Genomic DNA, 26,770 nt, shown 5'->3' with positions numbered 1-26,770 from the left:
ATCAATTGTTACGCTTAAAACTAGTGCAATTTACTTAAATCGGCTAAAAAAAAGAGACTAAAACACATAGAAATTCAGACCACTTTGACAAGCAGACAAACAAAAGACAGTCCTGTCGGCCATCTTGGATTGGACATTCAACATTAACCCAATTTGGAAATCGGTCCGTCGTTATTTATATTTGTGGATTCACCTACTTTTGACGGAGGAAGAAGAAAGGCGGGTTTGCTGATTTTTGGAACGCTTTTGCTTGAAAGACTCAGGTTAAAAAGGCATGAAAAAGAAAAAAAGAAATAGAAATATTATACATTATGTCCCATATAAGCTCATACACGACACATTCTACAGATAGTGTATAAAAAAAACCTAAATAGTGGAATAAAAGAGGTGAAAACATGTTAAATGCAACAAAGAAAAGTTGCATTGTTGAGTCTAATAAAGCTGCCATGCAGGTTGTTTTCTCTTTAAAGCTGTCATTGCTCAAAAATAATAATGAATCAAACTCAATGTTGTTACAAATTATTTAAACTAGTCATGGCTCCAATTACGTCACATACATAATTTGACTAAAGAGTATTTTTATAGGATATTTTGTGTTTATCCTACAAAAAAAAGGGTTTTTGACTAATAGGGCAAAAAAAAAAAAAAAACAGAAATGAAGAAGCTGTCACGTACTTGCATGGCTGCTCTAGTTGTGACCCCAAGATGCAGGAGACAGGAGGACGACGTGCGGGTGAGAGTCTTTTAATTCCCACAGGGAGCACAAGGAGGTGCAGCAGGGAAGTGCACAGAAGCATAAGCAGCATACAGAAAAAACAAAGTAACGTTTCACAAAACAATCCTTGAGCCCTGACTGGAGGGCGAGGCAGGCATAAATAGAAGCCAGTTGATTAAAGTAAAAGTACCAATGATTGTCACACACACACTAGGTGTGGTGAGATTTTCCTCTGCATTTGACCCATCACCCTCACCCCATGACCAGGTGTGGCCAGGCTGCCAATCAGCGACAGGTGAGGAGGGAAAAGGGCTCAGGGAGACAAACAGGAAGTGGGACCAAAATAAGAGCGCCGACTAGGAGATAAACACAAACGCAAACAGACCGCGTGACACCTGACGTGACAGGTCGTCACAGAAACGAGGGATGGATCTGAAGTTTATCGAGGGACTTAAGTGTTGAAAGTAAAAAATAAATGTTTGACTTATTTTTGAGTGGGGCCCGTTTGGATCCTAATAATTTCAGTGGGACAAGTTTTAATTGTCATTGCTCAAAAAAAAATAATGGATTAAAATCGATGATGTTATGAATTATTGACATATTTAAAATTGCAATTAAGTTGAGTGAAAAATATTATTTTGTGGTTTTGCCATAACAAAACAAGGTTTTGACAAAAATGGCGTAAATTATGAAAAAAAAAGACTGATAAGGACGGATAAACCTGAAATTGATCAAGGGATTTAAGTGTTGAATGAAAAAGTAAAAACATAAACAAAAATGACCTACTTCTACCATTTTTATGACTGAGACTCTTCCTGGTCCCCAAGAAAGCAGTGCGAGGCGAGTGGAGGAAAAACGGATTTATTGACAGAGATGTGACACAATGTGATATTGATCATAAGCAGCGGCCATTGAAAGAAAAGAAGAAATCCTCGTCATGACGTCAAGGCCATGAAACGTGCGATTTTACAGCCACCAACGTTTGATCTTGAAAGTCTTTTAACGGCCAAAGAAGAATACATGGAATAGCGTGAGGAGCAGTCGGACGAAGAACAAAGCACATCTCCATCTCATCTCCGAGTGTGATGACGTCCCTCAGCGATGGAGACATCTCCCTGTGTTCCAGTGCACAAAGCATCCTGGAGGAAGAAGACCACTCAGCACATTCCCGACAGAAGCAGGTGAATCCAAGTTGAACATCATCTTCACACAAGAACATTTGGAGGTGCAGACAGTCCATGTGAGCTTACTCAGCCTTCAGCCGCCTGCACGTTCTCGTCGAGCTCCACGCCGCCGTGGCGAGCTGCGGGACAAACGCAAACGGTGAAGGAAGAACATCCAGAAGGTGCCTCGTCACTCACATCAGATCTTTGAGGTGTGACTTGGAAACATGACGAGTCAGCACACTTGATGTCTCATTTGGCTGATCCTCATCATGAGGACTCCTGTCAAAAGTGAGATATGCCAGACTTTGTATTGCGTGTGCTCACAGGAGGGACTTTTATTGTGAAGGAGTCAGCTCCAGTTGGGCTTTTCCGGCTAAACTTGTAACAAAGGTCCACATCAGACCTCCATGTGAGTGACGCTTCACCACGGCTTTGTTTCTTGCGGCTCAAAGAAAAGATGTTTTACTTACCAGCTGGATCGTACTGGGCTGAAATGAAAGAGAAACAAGGTGAAGTGGACTTTTCCCCTCACGTCACGCCGTGTTTCTACGTGAGAGTGTGCGCTCTGTCTCTGTGGATCTTTGAGTGTTTGGCTGGAAGGCAACTAAAAGATGGCCGCACCTTTGCAGCCCGGATGAAAGCCTCAACTCACGGCCTGGACCGAGTGCACCGAGAAGAAGAAGACAGAGGACATTGGCGTCCCTCACCTTGTCTGTTTCTGTGACGCCTGACCATGACCATGATGATGATGATGATGATGATGGCCGCCACAGCGAGGACCGCCGCCGTGGCAGCGAGGGCGACGCTCAAGTTGTCTGTGGAGAGCAAAAAAGCACAAGTGGAGTGACAAAGCATGAAGAGGAAACCTTCATGACTACTTTGCATGCAGACGTCAAGCGTTGTCATGGTGACATGGATCAATAATGGTGACAGGTGGACTTGTGATGGGAAACATCTCCAACTAAATGTGTCTTTCTCACCTTCATGGCTTGCGTTGCTCAGGATGCTTCTTCTCTCCAGCTTGGTGACCAAGTCCTCCTTGACGCCTGACAGCTGAAACACACATTCGTACTTGCCCTCCACGTCGGCCGTCACCTCCACTTTCAGCGCCACCGACATCTGGAAGGTTCCGTCGTGGTTGGGGAGTATCTCTCCGTGCTCCACGTCCTCGAAGATCTGCTCGCCGTCTTTCCTCCAAAACAGGTCGGCACCGTCGGGGTAGAAACCTGTCGCCATGCAGCTGACCGGAGAGGACGGCGTCTTCTGGAGCAGGAACACCTCTGGAAGCTCTGCACAGGAAGTGATGTCATGTGTGAACACAGGACAACGTGGGGAGAAGTTGTGGATGGAGAGAAGGTGTGGATGGAGGTAAAGATGGAGAGAAGGTGTGGATGGAAAGAAGGTGTGGATGGAGGTAAAGATGGAGAGAAGGTGTGGATGGAAAGAAGGTGTGGATGGAGGTAAAGATGGAGAGAAAGTGTGGATGGAAGTAAAGATGGAGAGAAGGTGTGGATGGAGGCAAAGATGGAGAGAAGGTGTGGATGGAGGTAAAGATGGACAGAAATTGTAGATTAAAGTAAAGATGGAGATAAAGTAATAACAGAGGTAAATATGGAGAGAATTTGTGGACGGAGGTTAAAATGGAGAGAAGGTGTGGATGGAGGTAAAGATGGACAGAAAGTGTAGATTAAAGTAAATATGGAAGAAAAGGTAATAATGGAGGTAAAGATGGAGTGAGAGAGTGGATGGAGGTAAAGATGGAAAGAAAGTCTAGATTGAGGTAAAGCTGGAGAGAAGGTGTGGACGGAGGTAAAGATGGACAAAAGGTGTGAGCGGAGGTAAAGATGGAGAGAAGGTGTGAACAGAGGTAAAGATGGAGGGAGAGAGTGGATGGAGGTAAAGATGGAGAGAAGGGGAGAATGGAAGTAAAGATGGAGAGAAGGTAATAACGGAGGTATATATGGAGAGAACTTGTGGACGGAGGTCAAAATGGAGTGAGAGAGTGGATGGAGGTAAAGATGGACAGAAAATGAGAACAGAGGTAAAGATGGAGAGAAGGCGAGAACGGAGGTAAAGATGGAGAGAAGGCGAGAACAGAGGTAAAGATGGAGAGAAGGCGAGAACAGAGGTAAAGATGGAGAGAACGTGTGGATGGAGGTAAAGATGGAGAGAACGTGTGGATGGAGGTAAAGATGGAGAGAAAGGGAGAACGCAGGTAAAGATGAAGAGAAGGTGAGAATGGAGGTAAAGTTGGATAGAAGGAGAGGATGGAGGGAAGGAGAGAATAAGGTAAACATGGAGAGAAGGAGAGAATGATATAAAGATGGAGAGGAGAGAATGATGTAAAGATGGAGAGAACGTGTGGATGGAGGTAAATATGGAGAGAATGGAGGTATAGATGGAGAGAAGGGGAGAAAAGAGGTAAAGATGGAGAAAAGGTGAGAACAGAGGTAAAGATGGAGAGAAGGTTAGAGTGGAGGTAAAGATGGAGAAAAGGTGAGGATGGAAGTAAAGATGGAAAGAAGAAGAGAATGAGATAAAGATGGAGAGAAGGTTAGAGTGGAGATAAAGATGGAGAGAAGGTGTAGATGGAGGAAAAGATGGAGAAAAGGTGTGGATGGAGGTAAAGGTGGAGAGAAAAGGAGAATGGAGGTAAAGATGGAGAGAAAGGGAGAACGGAGGTAAAGATGAAGAGAAGCTGAGAATGGAGGTTAAGTTGGATAGGTGAGGATGGAGGGAAAGATGGAGGGATGGAGAGAATAAGGTAAAGATGGCGAGAAGGAGAGAATGAGGTAAAGATCAAGAGAAGGATATAAAGATGGAGAGAATGGAGGTAAAGATGGAGAGGTGAGAACGCAGTTTAAGATGGAGAGAACGTGTGGATGGAGGTAAAGATGGAGAGAAGGTTAGAGTGGAGGTAAAGATGGAGAAAAGGTGATGATGGAGGTAAAGATGGAAAGAAGAAGAGAATGAGATAAAGATGGTGAGAAGGTTAGAGTGGAGGTAAAGATGGAGAGAAGGTGAGAACAAAGGTAAAGATGGAGAGAAGGTTAGAATGAAGGTAAAGATGGAGAGAAGGTGAGAGAAAGAGAAGAGTATAAAGAGACGGTGTAATGTCAGTAATGTTCCTATAGGGGGAGTGCTAACAAGTTAAAAGGTGAAAGTACATGTTGTGTTTCTACCTGTTCTCATTAGGACCTCCTTCCCATTGTTCACATGCTTTTTCAAGTAAGAAGGACAATCCTCAGTGTAGTAAAACTTATTGTATTCTAGTAGATGTTTGTCCTGGTCCCAATTGAGTTTGGTGGGGAAAGCTTGTTGTTTTGCTGCAGTAAATGTCCATGTCTTCATGTCCAACGATATGAAATCTTCTCCATCATAACCTTGCTGTTGCCAACCTTTAACTTCATCAGTCTCATCATTCCATTCACATCCAGTCATCCTCTGGAGAATGTGAACACCTGAGACACACACAGTGTTGTAAAGCAGAGTGACACACGCACACGCACACACACACACACACACACACACACACACACACACACACACACACACACACACACACACACTATTAGTGTAGGTTATTATGGGATGGACAGAGACAAGTATCAGTGCAGTAATGTGTGTTTACTACAGTATAAAAAGAGTACATCAAATACATTTAAGTAGTAGAAAGTTCAACATAAACAAACCTCCAGTTTGGTTGAAACGCTTCTTAAGAACTTCAAGGCTGTGTTTGAGAATCAACTCATTACCAACATTGATCTCTGTGTGTCTCTGCCAGTATTTTGGATCCTCTGCTGTGATTTTGTTCATCCAGTCCTGTTTGGCTTCTGCTTTCCTGCTGTTGCTGTCATAGTGAGAAATCTGAACTCCATCAACATAACCAACCTCCACATACTCTGGGAAGTTTGGAACTTGAGAGGACGCAGTGAGGAAATACTGCAGCGTGTGAATCACTGAAAGAAGAAAACAACAACAGGATGACTTTTTATTATTTTGTTTCATGTTCAACAATCTTGCACTGTGAATATTTTAGCTCCTTCCGTCTTCAGTCGGGTCTTAAAGTGAACATCAAACACTGCTAGATATCACAGTCAAGACTCACATGTTCTATGACAAATACAACACATTAATAATATTACTAACATCTGTTGACGGTTTGAACATTTTGAAAATAAACATATATTTTCTACAATGGAGGCTGAATAAAAAGTACAACAGAGTTGAACACAACCTGTTCTGCCCATTTGATGTCGACTCTTACTGACATCTTGTGGCGGGGTGATGTTACTACACTTGATTAGTTTCTGACACTTCCGTGTTTGAAGATTTGTGTTCGTTCTTACAAGCCTTGGAAAAAATAAGTCTTTGAACAAGAAACACTAAAGTGAAAATAAATAAAGAGCCTAAACGGATTTATCTGCTTCTGTAAACTTCTTGGAACATTTTAATTTTTTACTAGGAAAAAGGGAAAACAATAAATATGTTTAAAAAGAACCAGGATTAAGTAATAAAGGTCTTAAATAATACAACAATAATTTCATTAATAAGTAACAGAAACTATCAGAAGTCAACTAAGTGAAGGCACAAAGAGGATTTATGAATAAAATATTAATAAACTTATAAAAAGGACTTACCAGGCGTCACGCTGTGCATTTGCACGACCAGAAGAAAGAATAAAAACAAGTTCATGATGTCAGCGCGAAACAAAAAGATGTTTGCCACTTTTAATCTCGCAGAGAAAGACAAAAGTGACGAACACTCGCTTGACTCGCAAACAGGAAAAATGAACCAGGAACTGTCGAGGCTCTTTTTATAATACTCCACCTGAGCCAATGAGGAGTCAGCATTCTGTGACGTCACAGTGAGGAGAGAAAACGAAACGCTATTCTGCACAGAAAAGTGGCAGCAGTCAACTGACAAGAAGTCTTCTACTGGACTCACTAGAGAGCGCCCCTTGTGGCCACGTCAGGTAAATGCTTGTGTGGCTTTTCTGGGAAATCACGTGACTTGACAACAAAAAGGTGTGTCAAGTTGGCCGCCAAACTTGGAAAGAAAAGAAAGAAAGAGGAATGAAGGTGAGATTGAGAGTTAAAAGTAATGACAGGGCTGGAACATCCGATCAGTGATCGTATTGTAGTCCTCTCAAGAAAGCATCAATACAAATAATGATTGATAGACATAAAGTCGCTACACCGCAGGACATCCTCACTTCTTTTTATTTCACGTCTTAACTTTCACCTCCGTTATGTCTCCCAAGCGTGAGGCGTCCCTGCTGGGGTAACGGGACACGCATCTGCCTCGCATGGGTTCGATTCCCGGCCAGGGTTGCATCAGGAAGTTTCATCCTGAGTAAAAAAGTCAGCAGAAAGCCTTCATGAGATGGACTCGCTGTGGCCAAAGTGCTGAACGTGGGGGAAAAGTGTGAGGCAGACGCTTCTGCTGGCAGAATATCAAAGAAAGTGAAAGTAAAAGTAGACACGGTAAAGCCAAACATTGAACTCGATGGTAATCATTTTTATTTTTATTTTTATTTTGTCGTACCTGTCAAAGGTGAACACACTTATCCACGTAGGTGAGTAGTAACGAGTTACATTTACTTAGATAAGAAACACAACTTTTACTTTGCTATATAACATTTTATTACCATCGTTACATTCATTTATATCAGGGGTCAGCAACCTTTTTGAAACCAAGAGCTACTTCTTGGGTACTGATTAATGCGAAGGGCTACCAGTTTGATACACACTTAAATAAATTGCCAGAAATAGCCAATTTGCTCAATTTACCTTTAATAAATAAATATATATGTATAAAAAAATGGGTATTTCTGTCCGTCATTTCGTCGTACATTTTTTTTCCTTTTACGGAAGGTTTTTTGTAGAGAATAAATGATGAAAAAAACACTTAATTGAACGGTTTAAAAGAGGAGAAAACAGGAAAAAAAGGAAAATAAAATTTTGAAACATAGTTTATCTTCAATTTTGACTCTTTAAAATTCAAAATTCAACCGAAAAAAAGGAGAGAAAAACTAGCTAATTCGAATCTTTTTGAAAAAATTTAAAAAAATAATTTATGGAACATCATTAGTATTTTTTCCTGATTAAGATTAATTTTAGAATTTTGATGACATGTTTTAAAAGGTTAAAATCCAATCTGCACTTTGTTAGAATATATAACGAGTTGGACCAAGCTATATTTCTAACAAAGACAAATCATCATTTCTTCTAGATTTTCCAGAAGAAGAATTTTAAAAGAAAATTCAAAAGACTTTGAAATAAGATTTAAATTTGTTTCTGAAGGTTTTTCTAGATTTGCCACAATATTTTTTTGAATTTTAATCATAATTGAAGAAATATTTCACAAATAATTTTTGTTGAAAAAACAGAAGCTAAAATAAAGAATTAGATTAAAATGTATTTATTATTCTTTACAATAAAAAAAATAAATTTACTTGAACATTGATTTAAATTGTCAGGAAGAGGAAGGAATTTAAAAGGTAAAAAGGTATATGTTTTTGAAAATCCTAAAATCATTTTTAAGGTTGTATTTTTTCTCTAAAATTGTCTTTCTGCAAGTTATAAGAAGCAAAGTAAAAAAATAAATGAATTTATTTAAACAAGTGAAGACCAAGTCTTTAAAATATTTTCTTGGATTTTCAAATTCTGTTTGAATTTTGTCTCTCTTAGAATTAAAAATGTCGAGCAAAGCGAGACTAGCTTGCCAGTAAATAAATACAATTTAAAAAATAGAGGCAGCTCACTGGTAAGTGCTGCTATTTGAGCTAATTTTAGAAGAGGCCAGGGGGCGACTCATCTGGTATTTGCCTTAAAACTCCACAGACATTTTTCGACCCGTATGTACAGTCACCGTGTGCTCGGAGAAGAGGTAGGATTAAATATAAGTCTTACTTCTTAATATTCCTTTTCAGATTTGTTGAAAGGTGCAAATGGAACCATGTGATGTTACTTGACGTAAACATGTCTGTAACAAATACATCAAAACCATAGCCACATGTGTAATGACTAACATTTACATAACATTTTGTAGATGACATTGCATGTCTTGTCTTGTTCTAGTCTGTCTTTTGAACGTACAAGTAAATGTCTTGTTTTTAGTGTGAGGTTTAACTGTTGTGTTTATTTTGTGTCATTGTGAAGTTTTTTGTACCTGAAAATCAGATATCCCGGCCCCCCAGACACATTTTTTCCTCTAAATCTGCTCCCCAGGTCAAAATAATTGCCGAGTGTGACCGTGTGTCTTGGCTACCACTCTTTACCGCATCTCTCCATGAACCCCGATACAAACATCCGACCAGGAGCGTTGGGCTGCAGTGCATTGTGGGTAGGCGAGTCTTGTACATGATCATGTTCTGTCGGTTCATTTGCAAAATAAACCAGAGAGCACAACTCAGCTTTGATACAAAATGAAAGTAAAAAGTCATGTTGGAATATTTTCAAAAACTCAGCTCGGATTAATTACTGTTCTCTTGGTAGTGGAGAAGAAGTGGGGGTTAGGGGCAAAGGTGGTCTCTGATCCATCTTTGACACGGCAGATAAAGGGCTGGGAGAGGTTAGACCGAGGAGGCATGGGTTTTTTTTTTTTTACTACAGCCGACGAGGCACATATGTTTTTCAAATTAGACTGTGTCGTATTTTGGGGGAATCAAACAAACATTACAAAGAGATTCTAGGACCAGACAATCCATTGGATTCGATACAATTATCTTATTCAGGAATTACATTTTATTTTGAAAAAGTTATCAGTAATCTGGAAATACGTGTTATTTATTGGAATTGTAGATTGAAAAAGAAATAATCAAAAGCCATACATCATGAAACAGGCTACAGAAGTACAACAAATCAAAGTTGAAAGAAACAACAAGCCCAAATTTATATTCATCAAAATGTGCTTTGAAAAGTTTAACAAATGCCCCAAGGGAGCGGTTTGCCTGGCATGGGATGAGATGCTTATCCATGGCGATGTAGAAGCTGTCGATCTTGCTCTTCTGACGGCCAACAGCGAGGAGGTATGGCTGCCGACCCTGCTGGTTGCGGAGATGCTCCTCCATACTGCAGCATGACTTAGGTTGAGAGAAGGAAACTAAGTATTAGACACCAGAATATTGTGCTGCCACAAAAAAACATTATTAAAGTCATTATTCAAACATCCTCTCAATCTCAGTGCAAAGATCGGAATGAGTGTTAAGACTTAATTTAAGTTTCATTCACTTTTTAACTGCCTTCATTTTCACATGTGGCTAAGAACATGACACATGACAAGTAGTTATCACTTTCATAATATTACCTTATGAAAGACAACAAGTCTCTCAATGGCATCACATGCACTGATTTTTGGAGACTTCGGTCCTCCTGGTGGTGGTGGAAGGAGATGTATGAGCAACAACAGGGAGGCCATTTCATGGTCGTAAGCTGAGGACAAAGATTCACAAGAATTAACTCAAGAATTTTCACTTTTCCTCCATCTAATGTTCATATTTATTCCAAATATCAGATACATTTTCAGAGATACAGGAGATACTTTAAAACAAGAAAAACAAATACAACTCACATGTTGCCTCCTCACTTCCAATGGAACATTCTGCTGACTGTAACAAGCGCCGCAACTCTGGTGCTGAAGTAAGTCGCTTAGCCTCTTTTATGATGTTTGGTTTGAAGAACACATCCCACTTCTGAAGCAGCCTGGAGGATGTCTCATCATCAAATAGGAGAATGAAGTCTTGCTCCACCTTTAAGAAAGAAGATATTTAACTACCACCGAAGGAAATACTTTCAAATGTCAGGCTGCTCCAAACATCTCATTCCAAACTTACCAATCCTTTTGTATCGAGGAATCTTGGGAAGATGGAGAGGATATCAGCACTTGTACCTGGGTCATTAACAAGCTTCTGACGGTGCTGAAATGTCTCTCTCATCTTCTGGAGAATCACGGAATTGTCTGTGGTATGGTTGAGCAAAGATACTGCCTCTTGACAAGCATCCCCATCAAGCTGATTGTCGACATTGACAATCCTTTGGAACTTTGGGCCTCCTGAAGAAAGGTTCAAAGAGCTACTTGGTGGCGCCTCAGATCCACGCCGAATTTTCCTTTGGACTGTTTTCAGACGCCAAGAAATGTATCCTGTGCTACTAGCAGTGTACAAAAGACTGTCTCTGAAACGCTTGTTTTCTTTTTGTGTCATTGAGTTGCTTGAGTGTAGTTCACTTTTACGACACTGGAGGGGGCATTGAACACATCACTATATCAGCAAGCTCTGAAAGTTACGGTGAACTTCGATGTCATTTGTTTAATTGACAGTGTGCGTCAATACAAAGTGAGTTACTTTATATACACTTTAATATAACCTGTTTTGTGCTTAAAACTATATTGCAACTCATTTGGTCAGTTTTATTGTTGTCTAATGGCTGTTTGGCATCAGGTTCGCAAGCTAACTGCTAGCTAAATATCATACCCTTATTGGGGCCTGTTTGTAGCATTAGACATGTTTGTTAGCCCCAATTGACAATTTAGAATTATTGTTGTGATGCTATTTAAATTCTAGTAATTATTACATTACTTAGGGCTGGGATGTTCAAATTCTGTGGATTTATGTAAACTGTGTATACACAGCTAAGTAATGTATATTTAACAGCCATGTTGCATGCTTGTGCCTATATTCAATTGTATTGTGGTCACTTTAGTTAATTTACAATACTTGTAATTGTTTGTTTAGGAAACCACACACATACACAAATGCAAACGAACAATTCAATATACAATTGAACCTGCAAATCTGGACTTGGACAATCTATTATTTCTCCTGCACTCACCTGAATGAATAATTGCTGTCCTGACCCGACACCCTGAAGTGATTGCTAATCCATATTTAACCAGTCATAGTCGTCACTACAAGCAGCATCATAGAAGTGTTCCTGAAATGAAAAAAGATTAAATTCATTGTCATACTTAGTTCATGAGAAATCTCAGAGAATTCATATCAGTGCTATGCACATAGCATCAGGGCCAAAAATTGCAATTATTGAAATAAATGTTGATGCAAGAATGACATGAAAATAGTCATATAAATAATAAAAATAAGAATTACATAGCCTTTCTTGGTGTATGGATCCTTGAGAGACGGGAACAGTGTCACTATGCCAAGAGCATATTCCTCTCTGACTGCCTTAGTGGGAAGGTTTCTAATAGGAGATATCAAATTTTTAATCTAGATCCATGTAATGGCCATGTTGTTATCAAGCACAAAAAAATAGAATGTAAAAACATACATACCCATGACTATCAATCATGTGAGCCACCAGTATGTTGACCATTTGTCGTCTTGTGATATCTGTTAGGGTTTCTGTTGTTTGGTACTCCTGAAGTACTGCTTCACTGCCAGACTTGGCTTTTAACACAGCTTCAATCAACTGATGAAAAACAAAAACATGAAAATGCAAAATATGGTGATAAACAGCTATCCTTGACACGCAAAAACTGTTTTAATGTGTAAAAAAACTCAAGTGAATCAAGCTTTGTTCAAACCTGTTTAGCTGATGTTGCATCATGCTTATTCTCTTTTCGCTGTCTCTTGCGAGGGATCTCATCCATGGTAAGAGTTCCGCTTGAGTTGAAGCTAGAGTCAGAGATCTCAGATGCAGAGGACAAGGACAGGTCTGAACATTCTAAAGGAATAAAAGAAAAAAAACATTTGATCATTTTATTCAGTAGTGTACAGAGTGCCTGATAATACATGATTTTATATCTCACCCTGGCTTGAGAATATTGTCAGCACCACATTGGTTGTCCAACCAGGTCGCTGAATATTTCCGCATCAACTTCTGTCCCTGTTGCATCCTTGTACATAATGCTTGCATCGGGTGGCAGGCAAAATCTCTCAATGACTGGGAAACAGTATGAGAAAATTGTGATTTATGTGCTTTATGTGCAGTTTCATTTGTCTCACAGCAAATGACTGTTCTAGTTAGATGGAGTCATCCACTGCTGATTTTTTCCCTCAAGTAACCCTGACACTTCTTAAGTCCAAATTTAAAAGTTAAGTATTGGCTTTTCTCAGTTAACTGTTCTTGTGTATAAAATGCTTTACATTCTAGGTGGCACACATGTTGAGTAAATTATCCCCATTTATAAAGGAATCTGCTTCAGGCATGTAAAGACACCAGAGTATACAACATGAGGTTTTTAAAGAAAGTGGGTCTATTTTTAAACTGTTTTTAAGGCAAGATTAAGTAAATTGAAACACCTTTTTCATGGAATTGGAGAAAGTCAAACTGTCCCTCAACGTCATCCAGCTTCACATACTTCTGCTGTTGGTTGTACTTCACCTGGACCAGCATCTTCACTGAGACATGCAAAACATATATTAAAGAAAGTCAATATTTAAAGAAAGAACAGTTTAGAGGTCAATGTGTCACAGTAAAGGATACGATTTGTTAATATTTTGCAGGGGCCTCTATCAATAATTTTCTTTTTCATTCCTAAATGATTGCTTTATAATATATATATATATATATATATATGTGTGTCTATATTTATGTATACATGAGACAGAGAGAGGGAGAGAATTTTGAAAGGGATCACAATTGAATATTGTAATTAAAACTAAATGTTAGAGCAGTAACAGTAATTTCTACAACAGAAAAGTCACAATATCATCTGAACAATATCTCACTGGAAACAAGTCATTTTAATCATATTCCTGTTGTCATCATATTGAATAATTTCAAAATAGGATTAAAAACACAGCAAAAAAGAAAAAAAAACATTAGTTATTCTTCCTGTCCTATCTCTTTCCTCCTTTCTCGGCTGTTTATGTGGCAGTGAGGGCTGGTTGGCTCTGCCAGCAGAAACTTTTAACACAATCATTTCAGTGGCGAGTTATGGTTAGCAGAAAGTATAAGGACAACGACTGCTAGATTGTTTGCTACAGCTTAAAGATGAGCCAGCATGCTGTGTCAGAGGATAAATGAGAGATGGAGGAGCAAACGGATTAAAAAGTATTTCACATGTTTGCGCAGGTTTTACAGATGTTTATACTCGAGGAGGTTTTTCTTCACATACAGTACTTACAGTTAGATGTCATCAAACTGATGTTACAGTTACTGTCATTTCACGGGATCCACCGTAACCTCTGCTCTGCTGCTCACTGACGTGCGTGTGTTTCTGTGCCCCTGAGAACAGAGGAGAGGCTGCAGCTATATTAATTTGTACCAAATCAAGAAAAAAAAAAAACTAACAATCAGTTCTTACATTTATATATTCCTAGGTCAAGACAGTTTCAGATGCTTGTAAAGGCCCTGGTATGAATTAAATACTAAATTAAATTAAATCTCATTTAATATTTAATACAATGTGTCCATGACCCAGTGAATACCCTGATAATAAATAACACCAAAACTTGAAGAGTAGCAATAAATGAACCAGTAACTACTGAGCTTATCCCTCCGCAGACAAAATTGGACAAGAGAAACATGTCTCCACAGGTTTTTGCAGTTTTTTGAAGTTTAGAGTGTGAGGGACAAAATAACAAAAGCCCCCACAACTGTTAGTTCCAGCCTTAAATAATATTTTGTACAGTAAAAACTTTGTTTATCATGGCTTTGAGGAAGTGACTTACTGTCATTTTTAAAGTTGAAGTGACTTGCTACTACTGTCTGCTAGCTTAGAAATGCAAGCTAATAGCATGACCGATTTTGTTGTTCAGAACTGGTGACAAAAAAAGCTTAGTTGCTAAAACACATATTCTCCATACATGTTTTATTGTACATGCTACATTTCACAGCATTAATTTGCAGCTGTTTCAGTACATTTGATTAAATTGCACTTACCTTGTGGAACTGCACGAGAGAAGCGAAATGGTTCCTATTGTCTCTTTTCCCTCCAACTGAAGTGAAATGCAGGGCGGGGCTTAATTGCATCTCAGCAGAGTTAAACTAACTCATGAGTGATCAACTCTGTCAAATAACTCCCCATAGCAAAAATTTGCTTGCTCATCTGTTGCTTAATCTCGTATCTTGAGAACATTTTGAGCTTCTCATATCTGTCTAATTCTGTGATCAATTGTTTCTCTTTTATTGCTCCTAAGGGACCCTTAGGAGCAATAAATAAGCTAAAAAGAGACAAGACATCACTGAGACAAAGGAGGTTGAGTTGAGACAACCCTTTGAGCAATATTTGAGAAGTGGGATACACTGACGAGAGCTCATATATGTATGCCATTGATCTCAATTATGTCTCATTTATTTTGAAGGATAATAAAAAGAGAAAGAAACGAGATGTATGAGCAATAAAAGAGATCTTATGTATGTCTTTTTCATGTCTTGATTATTTCTCTTAAATTTATTATATCTCAAATTTGAGAATCATGAGAACAAATTGAGAGTGCAATTAAAATATTCATCTGACTTAATTAGAAATAACACTAAACAAATACTCAAATATTGAAAGGTGTATCACTTTATTTGGCTACACAAAAATACAAAATATAATATAAAAATAGATTAAATACAAAAATGTAAATGTAGTTAATTAGTACATACATAATGTACATATTGACATTCACAATACTTAAAACAGAAAACAATATACAAACAATAAAACAAATACAAAAATAAATGAATTTGACCTTGAGTACTCACTTTGCTATTGTGAAAAAGTCAGGTGTAGCTTTTTAACTCCTTGTTGAGCAAACCATGTACCTTAGTTAAAAAAACACTTGACTTCATCTCAGTAAGAGGGTGAGTAAATGACAAAATTTCCATTTTTGAAATATTCCAAGTAAAAACTGAAATACATTTATAAAATTGTAACTGTGCTGTGTGGAACTAGTCTACATACAAAAAATAATCACACATTGAAAACCAGGGATACTTAACATTTTTACCTTGGGGCACGACCAACTTTTCCACAAGAGGAGTCTGGGGCCAACTGAAATATAAACACTGAATTAGTCATCTTACACTAAAGTGTAAGACAACCGAGTACCATTGCTGCCCATATGGACGGACCACAGCTAAGAAACAGATATTTATTGGCGGCTTCCAAGGGGTACTCGCAGCCAAACAGTGGGCCCCAGCCCTATGATTAAGAAACACTGTTGTAAACAATAGAACAGCCTCCTGCGATAACAATATAACATTTGGTACATAAATGATCATTGAAATATTCTGAAATTGGTTACAAAAGCTACTAATATACCTGATTATGTAAGCAGCAACGTACTGCGTCATTACCAGTTGCATTATTTTTTTTATTTGGAAAAAACTTTGCACTTTGAAGGGATATTAGCCACTAGCTTGTTAGTGATGTTGCATCAGTGCCAAATTTGCTTGGCACAGCACACCTCAATATGCATTATCACAGAATAACGTGGTACTAAAAGCTACATCATAAGGCAATTTTTTACAATATATACTACGCAAACCTAGACCAAAATATTTAACATGTTTACCAAGGAAACATCCTACCATAGAATGAACTTGACAGGTACAAGGGCCTACTTAAAACCGTCTCTGGCCCGACATTTGTTTACCAAAGCTTTCTTGAGCTTGGCCTCCTCAATATGGTCCCAATCAGGAAAGGTGCCGCATCTCAGGACATACGCTGCAAGGCAAGAACATAATAATCAGCCATTCGTAATTTTGTCCCACATCAGTTTCTACAGGTATCAAATCTATGCAATGCAATGCAATAACAATAATAATGCAAATTCAAATGTAATGCTTTTTAATGCCATTTTTTGGTACTTGAAAAAATGTAATGCCCATGTGCGACTGCATATAGTTGTTTTTTTATATAGTCAAAAGCTTACAATTATCTATCTGTATACACACAGTTGCAAGCATTAGTTAATTAGTTGAAAAGTTTACATTAACTGTTACTATCTAATGTATTAGAATTGGCTTACAAAGCTGTTTAATTGGAGAATGTATTTTTATTTATTTATTTTTGTGGAGTAGCATCTGGTGTTTTGACCGTATGCATGGCCGTAGACAATCGCTAATTAAAAGGCTATCAAAAATATTAAAGGAGAACTGCACTTAAACCCTCTAAACAAACATCCCATTCTTTATCAGATGATCAATATAATATACCCATTAGCCATTTATTTAGTTGTGTCTGTTTGAAACATGCTGTAAGTATATATATATATTCTCTGAAAATATGATTTATAATAGCCACAAACTGGAGGATACCATTTTTAATCAGGATACAATTTGTTTTAAATAGTTAAAAGGTTTTATGGAATAATAAATGAACATCATACCAGGATTGCAAATTATGCATGTGTTTGGAAATGGATGATCTATTTAAATATTTTGGAAAAATACAGAACAATATTGGTAAAAATGCCAATAAGATGCATTTGAAAAAAAGCTATGTCAATTAAACATTTTGAATTTATTGTATTTTACACCTTCTCTGTTTAAAATGTTTACAGTAAATAGCAAGTATGTATCAAGTGTCCGGCAGCTGAAGGAACTTGTATTCATTTATTGTGGGAATGTCAGAAAATAAAAGAGTTGTGGTCTGCTGTGAAAATTGCCTCGCTAGCGTAGATCACTTGCGTCACAACAGTTGCTAATGTTAGGCAAGTTAGCTCATATGTGTTGAAGTGCAGATGATTGAAATAAACGACTCAGTGTATTAAAAAAGCTCAGCTTTTCCATTATCCTGACATGGTGTCACAGTTAAGGACTACACGCCTACAGTGACCAAAGAATGGAAAAGTTTAGGCCCCCAGAGCAGTTTCATTTTGCTTTATTGAAGCAGTGCTTTTGTCGTGTTCCCACCTTACAATACCTCTTGTATGCAGTTTGACAGCCGCAGTTAAAAAAAGAAACACACAGGAAGACTAACAATTTCGATGACCGTAACCTTCTTAAGTTAATTTTCATTTACCGTTTGACATATTGACTGTCCGCCATGTCCTACAATCGTATTACATTTTTTAAATGCCTCTGGGCAAAGCATTTAATGCTTTTTATTGCCGTTTAAAGCCTTAATTTACGCAAAATCATTAATACACACAACCACACTTCAAGTTGATGGACATAACACTATATTGCTCATCATAACGCTAGTTTTTAGTCAATCACAAATTGTAATTATGTAACATTGAGTTATACTTCCAGTGTGCTGTAATCGATAAGGGATTAACATTTCTCATATTGAACTTCCATTTAATTATTGTTACCCAATTTTGGCCTGAAAACACCCTCAGTTTGGGAAAACTTACTTAGGATTCCTTCAACTTTTTTCCGGTCAAGGATGCGCTTTCGTGTTCCTGCAGGTTTGTTTTCAGGGCGACCAAAAGGGACACTCCTCTACTGTAAAAAAGAGGTCAAAAAGTGCGTGGAATAAACACATACACTTGGGCTTTGAAGCATGTCTCATGGCAGTGAGGCGGAACGATGATATGAATACGCCGCTCTCAGGAAAGAGCTCTTGCTGGTCCGATTAATGAGGGCCGTCGGTGTATTTGTCTCCAACGAGGTCGCAGGGAGTTTGAAGTACTCTGACTTGGCCCGGATCTGAAAGGGAAAAAATAGCACAAACAATACCAGAATGAGAAAATAATGTGTTTAAGGCCTAATCACAAGTTTAAGTAAACAAAACAATTACATCATGAATGAATTAGCATTAGGTACTTACCTATTTTAAAGAGGACTTCTTGGATTCGTTGCTTTTCTCGCCGGATTTTTTGCAACTCCTCCCTACATCCATCACAAGGCGTCCATGATTTTTCTGCCTGTGGTTGATAACAGATAGTGTCCTCAACAGATGGGTTGAGTGCATCTCTCCTGTCTGGTGCCAGGAAAGCTGCGTTTTTATTCTCAGGTGGATTCACCCGGCTAGGTGGCAAGCTATTGTGTACGCCGGGTGAAGGACCAGAGGTGTTGTGGACATTTGGTGATGGGCCAGCGGTGTTGAAGTCGTGTGGGGATAGGCGGGGTGTACAGCCTCCAGAGTGATCAACCTTCGGTGGTGAGGCCATTGGTTGATGGGCAGGATGCATGGTCTTCGTAGGGAAATGGACCTTTTATGTTGAGACCATATGGCAGGGGTGTCCAAACTTTTTCCACTGAGGGCCGCACACTGAAAAATCAAAGCAAGCGGGGGCCATTTTCATATTTTAAAAACCAATACAATAAATGTATAAAAAAATATACAGTTAGGCCTCCACTTAGTTGTGATCCCGGGACCCAAAAGGGTTTTGGTCAAAAAAAATATAAAAAATGTGTCATTATTCAGTATTATTATCATTATTCATGTTTTAAATCTCTAGATCAACATTAGGGAAAAAAAATGGAAAAAACACAAAATATGCAATATTTTCATCCAATAACTTTTTGGGGTGGAATTTTTGAGATTATATAATAATTGGAGCCTTAATTTTGGATATTTAATCATTATTTTTTTTTGAGGAATGACACTTAAAAACAAATCACACTAAAATAATTGGGGATTCCAAAGTGTCCTACTCGTTAAAGTGTTGAAAAATAAATAATACATTTTTTTTACTGTTTACTTTTAGCACAATAATCTCGAGATCAACCTCAGATATATCCGTCAATTTTAGAACTTTTATTGTTGTTAAATTTTTTTGTTTTGTTTGTTTTAGGCCCTTCTTTAAAAAAAACAAAAACAGCTCAGTTTTTTTATATGGCAAAACACAAAATATGCAACATTTTCCCCAAAAAATATCTTAAAGTGGAATATTTAACGTGACGTAATTGAAGTTTTGAATAGGTCAATAATTCAAAATGACATTGATTTTGATCCATTATTTTTTAAAGAAAGAAACAGCCTGCATGGCATCTTTGTGTTATTAAAGCATTGCAACATTTTCTTGTTACATTTCACCTGTTTGCGCTTTTTATCACTTTTTATTTTTTTCAGTTGTATTTTTAAAATGTGCCGTTAAAGAATGACCTGGGGGCCCCAAATGGCCCCCGGGCCGCACTTTGGACACCCCTGTCATATGGTGATAGGCTAGATATATGGCCTCCGTAAGGAAATTGACAATTGATGTGGAGGTGATACAGTGATGGGATGGCTGTATTGCCGCTGTAGGGTGATGGACCAATGGTTCCCTCTCTGGTAAACCTATCGTGATATTTCATTGAACAATAGATTACAATTGTATAAACCCAATTTGTCCATATATGTATATACAACATCAAAAGAGATGAGAAATACTGAACTACAAAAAAATTACTGAAATGACCTACAGTATATTTTAACCTGCAGCGGCCAAAGTGGACCTTAGTCTATGTGCAGTGAGGAGAACAAGTATTTAATAGACTGGCGGTTCTGTAAAATCTAAAACAAAACAAAAAATTACACATTTTATTATTTTCAAGTAACTTGCATTTTTTTTTCTCCACGGAATTGATCACCTAGTAACCTCTACTTCTCTGAAGTATCAAATATAAATTTCATGCAATAAGATGCAAATTAATTACTTTTAAAAAATTCATACAATGTGATTTTACGGATTTTTGTTTTGGATTCTATCACTTACAATTGAAGTGTGCCTATAATGATATTACTAAAAATAATAATATAAGTAACAGACATCGAACTACAAAATCACCAATGTATAAATGATTTGTTCTCCTCATTCTATGATGGACAGTACCAATAATGAAAATAAATGTACCATGACCAAAATTGACTATATCTATAATCATTCTGTACAGTACTCCTTAACAAAAACATTTCACATCAAAGACAAAGGAACTGGACCAGTACTGAAGATGAAATCATCTTGGCTGCAAGGAAATAGACAACTCACTTAGTCAACAATAACAAATAACAGATTTTTTTAATAGTAAGTGATACATAACATTGACTATCACGAAAAAGTTATTACTTTATATATCTCAGGATTATTTATGAAATGTACAATTAAGTATAAACTGTCAAACCAGTACTTATATTTGGTTTAAATATGTTTTTTTTTTAAACTATTGCTTATTGAGATTTCTGCCCTACCTCCTTTCTCCACAAAGGAAGCACAGGCATGTGAGCACCCTTTGACAAAAGAGGAGGAAAATTCACAAAAAAAGAGGAACATTTCCATCCGCATGTAGGGCTCCGACAAAAGCCCCGAAAATATTTTTTAAGAATCAATACTACATAGCACTGGGCCAATAAAACAATAATTATACATCGCAATACACATAATCATATCAATATTAAATGCTTTCGATAAAATATTCGAGCCAGCATGATTCGCTGCATGAGGTCACTCGCGCTTTGGGAACCCAGTAAACAGAAAACAGGAAGTGTCACTGAGCAATGGAAGTGACATGCTACAACAGACAATCAGTTAACAGTATTTACTGAGCAATGGAAGGGACACGCCAACAGCCAATCATGTAACAGTATCAACAACAAGTAAGCTAGCTCGATGATGATAATTATGCTAACTAGCAAGCCAAGCTTGTTTTGGTGTCCCTGTCCTGAAATTCAGTGCGGTGTTTAGGCAAGAGCAGCAGCAAGTACCAGCGGCCAAGGAGAGCGTTCCACAAATTTTGTTTGGATCCTATTTTTTGGATATTGTTTACTTAATTCATCCATGGAATTTTTGTTATTGTTGAACGCTCCGATCGGACAGGTTTTTACTGGACACATTTCCGATGAGTGTTGCTCTGAGAACCTACAAGTGTTTAGTTAATACTTGATTGCTGATAAGAAGTTAGCTCCGGATTTTTTGACACTCATCCTTGAACTCCCATCCTTAAACTACTTTTATTTATATTTCTCATATTCTTATTTATATTTAATTGAAAACAAAAACAAACGGAATTTATATTTTGACGTGAAACTGAATGTTTAAAAACTGTTAAGAAAGTACATATTGTGTAAATTTTTCTCAATAAAACTTGTTTATAAGATTTCAGTGTGTGTTCAAGTACTTCTTGAGCACATTCATCAATACTGTGATAACAATTGTAACTATGACATGAAATGTTCATTTTGTTACTCCCTAGTTTTGACACATGAGATTGTAGAGTGGATATTTACACTCTATGAACGTTTTGACCATAACTAAAAAGTAATAAAATGATGGCAACAAATTGTTTTCAGGGTCCACAAGTTCAGAACTTTTAATCCTGAAATCAGAGTGGATACAGATGTTGGGTTTTGGGCAACTTAATACATCAAATATTTGTATTTGTCATTAACATACTATTTACTGAAACAATGATTTGATGGCAAATAAAATGTTTAAATTAATGCTGTTTTTTTTTGGTTTTGAAATTCACTAAATTTGTTAAAGATTAAACGTTTTGAACTTGTAGACCCATAGGCATGAGGTAATAAATGTCAAGCTTACCCATAGGCAGTGTTGCCGCCTGTTACAAGTCCCCCGTCACTTGATAGATTCAGCGCTGTAATATTATCATGTTCAGACAGTGGTTTCTGATCTACTGTAATGGTTTCAGACCCTGATGTTGAGTGTGATGGCTCACTGGCTTCCAACATATTTAAAAATAACTCCTGTGGAGTTTGGCAGCCTTTTGGTGACTGAGTCTGATCTTTTCCTAAAATATGTTCAACAGTTGCCCTATAAAATTTACTATCTGACCACTTTGCTAAAACAGAATCTCCTGTTTTAAGATCTAAGATCTGCACAGGAGCTTCATCTCTTGGCAAAATGTCTGCTCCTGTAAAGATTTTGCCGGTATAACCGTCCTCCCATCTGACGAATGCCAAACAATCTGAAAGAGAGAGTGCAAAAGAGAAAGTGTTTAAAATAGTTAATTTGAGTATAAAAAATTGGACTGGTATTTGTCATCTCATTTGGACATCAATGTTATGATTATTCCCTCTCCCCATCCCTATTTGCATTTTAAAGCAGATGCAGTAGGAAGAGCTTGCCCATCGCTGTCTTAGAGGTGTGTGGCCTCATTACAATTAGGGTATTGTTACCTAACTGCCTTGGGGCGACTTTCTCAAGGTGGTATTTTCAGCTGTTCTTTAAATACTACACAAATTAATAAAGTCATTTTTCCAGTTTGTTAGCTACATGTACTGCAATTTGGCTTAACCGTAGTCCGCTTTGCCACACATACATAGAAACTTACCAGATTGCTTAATTGGGGGAGGAGAATTATGCAGGTCCTTCATTTTCTTTGTGGGAACTCTTAACCACTTTCTTGTAGTCGTTTCCTTTTGGTCCAAGCTGTAAATGAAAAAAATAATTTTGGATCATAAACTGAGGATGGGTTGATTGGCAACACTAAATTGACGCGTGTGTGAATGTTGTCTGTCGATCTAAGTTGACTTGTCCATGGTGTACCCCGCCTTTCGCCCGAGCGGAACTGGGATAGGACATAGCACCCCCACGACACGAAAGGGAAAAACAGTAGAAAATATATGGATGGAACTATTATATAAATTGAAATTATTTACATATATGGGGTCACTCCATATGGATGGTAACTTTTAGGGTGAATCATATTTAACTTCTGTTAAAAACAAGTAAACAAAATTATAATTTATGATCGTTCTGGCTATAGTAAAAAAAAATCTTAAACCAGACAGTTTAATTCTTATTTTAATTCGTATCTATTTTGATGTGCGGTGGGCTTGATGGCACCTTTTTATAATGGGGTACATTTTAGGAAAGTTATAGTATTTTTAACAAAAAGGTCATGAATATAATCTCGAGCCCCAATGACTTTGTATTGAAGAGGTTGACCATAATTAGTGCATTTTGACCAGGTTAAAACAATCATAATTTTTTAAACATGTATCACAGGAAAACTATTCTTATATCATGTTGCTAGTCTTAACAAGACCTGACTGATAATACCGAATTCATTTAATGAATGTTTAACACTTTACACACATACCTACTTTATTTTCCTAAATATATACAGTTTATACAATCGATAGCATGATACAAAACATACTGTGCCTCTGCCAGCGAGTAAGGAAATATACTGCTGCTTTCAAAATGGCGGGGCAAATTAGTGAATCATTTAATACTTTTGGATGTAATCTCTTATTTATTGCAAATAGCCAGCCTTACCGATAAAATTCAACCCGGACCTCCTTTGTCGAGTGTCACTTTATCTACAACAGTATTATAAAAAAACATTTTTAAGTTGAGCTCCCCAAATTAATATGCACTGTAGAATCCAATTGTGAAGGTCATTATGTATGCTAACATTACTTGTTGGGCAGACGCCATCATGGTTACCGCAGCCTCCTAAAGGACCGCTCCGTTGTCACAACAGTTAAATATTTTCATTTCACAACAGTTAAATATTTTCATTTCACAACATTACATGGTTGACCAACTAAAAAATATTAGCATACTTACCTCTCCAAGTCTCATGTCGCAAGCGTTGCGACTGTCGTTTCCAAAAACTTTCCCGCTTCTTCTTCTCTTTCTTCTTCGCTTTCTTCTTCTTCCTCGTTTTAGTTTAAGGTAGGCGCACAGACAAAGTTCAAATGTTACGCCACCTACTGTTTCCCCGCCTCTTCTTCTTCTTCTGACGTTAACTGACGGCAAACCACGCGTCATGTCCGCCGCCGTCTGATAGAAAGCGTAAATTTTCTAAATTTCCTTCCTTTGAAAGTTACTCATAGCCAAAAATGGCTATTTTCAGATGGTCATATAAGGAGAAAATCAACTTTATCAAAATTCTGAGATGTGGATCTCAACGAGACTCTCGCGAGATTTGGCACCGCGCCCCATGAATCTGTCCAATCATATTTGCTCTACCTGAAAAACACGCATGCGCATTTAGTGGGCGGATGTGACTTGAAGAAACAATTCGGCACTGAAGGAATAACAACTCCAAGTAAGTAATACCATTTATTGTTTTTGTTTTGGTATTTAAATTACTTTAACATACACGAGTTAGTATTTATTAAACTACTGTAACGTCACTGATTTACGGAAATATAGCTATAAATGCCGCATTCAACCTTGCTAGAAGCTATGAATGTTACCTCCAGCGAGGCATCTCAAGTGATAAACTACACTTCATACATCCCATAGTGAAATAGCAATGATAGAAGTAAATGTTCAAAGAACATTTGAAGATGAACAATATAAATTACTGAACATACACTGCTTCGACATGATATAGAGTTTTACATTTACAAGAAGTTCCACTGTATATTCCAGCAACCTTTGTCTGTATTTACATAGTATTGGAGTGTCGAAATGACAAAATGAAAACCTGGAAAACGATGGAGAAGAACTGGTAAAGAAGTCGACTCAAATAAATGATCAAGAAGGACTGTAAAGCTGGTAAGCAGACTGGCATAGTTGTGGTGCATTAAACTGGCAGCAGATATATGATATTTTATTTTTCTTGCTGCAGTCATCCCGTCCTGCAACCACCTATGTGAAGACTGATGAGCAATGGCTAAGTAAGTTACATGTATATGCGTTTTCTTTGTTTAAATGGATTAGTTCTGATTGAGATTTACAGACCAGATAGAAGGATAAAAAGCTGTCCACAGTTTGTCAGGAACAAGCATGGAAATATTGCTTTCTTTTACCCTGATTACAGTAGTACGTATGAAGAATGAAACTTGAAATATAAGTAATCTCAGCATGTGTAATTAATGTTTTTTGAATCTTTCACCTTCAAGTTAAGGCTGGTAGGTAACATCAGGTCATGATTAGGGATGTAACAATATCAACATTTCACTGTATGATATCGTCACAGTGTTAAAGCCACAATAAGATATTGTATTACTCTCTGTAAATGGCGGCGCGCATGGACGCGACGTTTCAGGCTCTCCCCTTAGGTGCATTGTTTTTATTGTTTTTATATAGTTTATTACTAGCCCAGTCAGCAACTTGCTGGGCGAAGGTTATGTACAGCCGAAACGATTTGTTGGAGATTGGATTGCGGTCTGAGCAGACTATTTCGGTGTATTTTACAAGCCAACACAACATCCCAGAGGAGTTAGCACGTAGCCCTGGAGCTCCATGGCTACTGTGCCCGGCGAGGAGGAGGCGGAGGCGAAGACGCCGTGGCCGAAGGGGCGGCGTGTTAGCCAGACTAAAAATGAACCCAAACAGACCACCGATACCAAGTCTATTCCTGGCTAATGCGAGGTCGCTCGCTCCTCATGGTGAAGAGGACAAGATGGACGAGGTGAGGCTCCGTGTAGCACAAAACACTGTGATGGACAGCTGCGCCCTATTGTTTACGGAAACCTGGCTAACGTCCTCAATACCCGACGCTAGCATGGAGATAACCGGTCACACAGCACACAGACAGGACAGAAACGCAGTGTCTTCCGGCAAGCGGCGTGGGGGTGGACTGCTAACCTACCTAAACAACAAGTGGACTTCTGATTCAAAGGTAGTTAACAGCCACTGTTCCCAAGATCTGGAATATTTTACAGTTAAATGCCGACCCTTCCATCTAGCCAGGGAGCACTCTGCTGTCCTGATCACAAACGTGTATATAGCTCCCGATGCTAACGCTAGCACGGCGCTAGCTCTGTTGCACGATACAATCAGTGCACAACAGAACAAATATCCCGACGGCATCCACATCATAGCGGGGGACTTTAATCATGTCGACCTGAAAAAAGTGCTCCCCAAACTTCACCAGCATGTGAAGTGTGCTACGAGGGGAGCTAACACACTGGACAAAGTCTATTCCAACATAAAAAAAGGATATAGAGCCAAACTACTTCCCCAATTAGGCAAGTCTGACCACATATCCCTGCTCCTTTTGCCAGCTTACACACCAATAAGAAAAAGTGCTCCTATCACAACCAAAACGGTCAAAACATGGCCGGAGGGAGCCATGGAACAGCTGCAGGACTGCTTTGATACAACAGACTGGTCAGTTTTTGAAAACCCAGACTTGGA

At 38.1% G+C, this 26,770-nt stretch overlaps 1 protein-coding gene and 2 long non-coding RNA genes across 3 annotated transcripts; all 3 read right to left on the bottom strand.

Annotated features, from left to right (window-relative positions):
• Positions 1–1,560: 1,560 nt before the first annotated feature.
• On the bottom strand, positions 1,561–6,822 carry LOC133552124 (class I histocompatibility antigen, F10 alpha chain-like). Its single transcript, XM_061899486.1, has 5 exons — positions 6,522–6,822; positions 5,574–5,840; positions 5,064–5,342; positions 2,862–3,170; positions 1,561–2,696 (listed from the first exon to the last, which is right to left on the bottom strand). The coding sequence occupies exons 1-5, from the start codon at positions 6,574–6,576 to the stop codon at positions 2,530–2,532; spliced, it is 1,077 nt and encodes a 358-aa protein (XP_061755470.1). The 5' UTR covers positions 6,577–6,822; the 3' UTR covers positions 1,561–2,529.
• Positions 6,823–10,191: 3,369 nt separating this feature from the next.
• Positions 10,192–12,314, bottom strand: LOC133552140 (uncharacterized). Its single transcript, XR_009806631.1, has 5 exons — positions 12,175–12,314; positions 11,990–12,083; positions 11,715–11,816; positions 10,456–11,119; positions 10,192–10,316 (listed from the first exon to the last, which is right to left on the bottom strand). It is a non-coding gene; the product is annotated as an uncharacterized LOC133552140 (long non-coding RNA).
• Positions 12,315–15,341: 3,027 nt separating this feature from the next.
• LOC133552144 (uncharacterized) lies at positions 15,342–18,181 on the bottom strand. Its single transcript, XR_009806635.1, has 2 exons — positions 18,140–18,181; positions 15,342–16,503 (listed from the first exon to the last, which is right to left on the bottom strand). It is a non-coding gene; the product is annotated as an uncharacterized LOC133552144 (long non-coding RNA).
• Positions 18,182–26,770: the final 8,589 nt, after the last annotated feature.

Source organism: Nerophis ophidion, linkage group LG04, assembly GCF_033978795.1.
Source record: "Nerophis ophidion isolate RoL-2023_Sa linkage group LG04, RoL_Noph_v1.0, whole genome shotgun sequence".
NCBI lineage: Eukaryota > Metazoa > Chordata > Actinopteri > Syngnathiformes > Syngnathidae > Nerophis > Nerophis ophidion.
The sequence above is the reverse complement of the archived record's forward strand: the minus strand, read 5'-3'. Positions and strand labels throughout refer to the sequence as shown.

Bases quoted from the DNA above. Each gene is read 5' to 3' on its own strand.
- LOC133552124 (XM_061899486.1), bottom strand. From the start codon at position 6,576: ATGAACTTGTTTTTATTCTTTCTTCTGGTCGTGCAAATGCACAGCGTG. The intron at 5,841-6,521 runs GTAAGTCCTTTT...TTCTTCTTTCAG, and splicing joins AATGCACAGCGTGACGCCTG to TGATTCACACGCTGCAGTAT. The intron at 5,343-5,573 runs GTTTGTTTATGT...TGTGTGTCTCAG, and splicing joins GCGTTTCAACCAAACTGGAG to GTGTTCACATTCTCCAGAGG.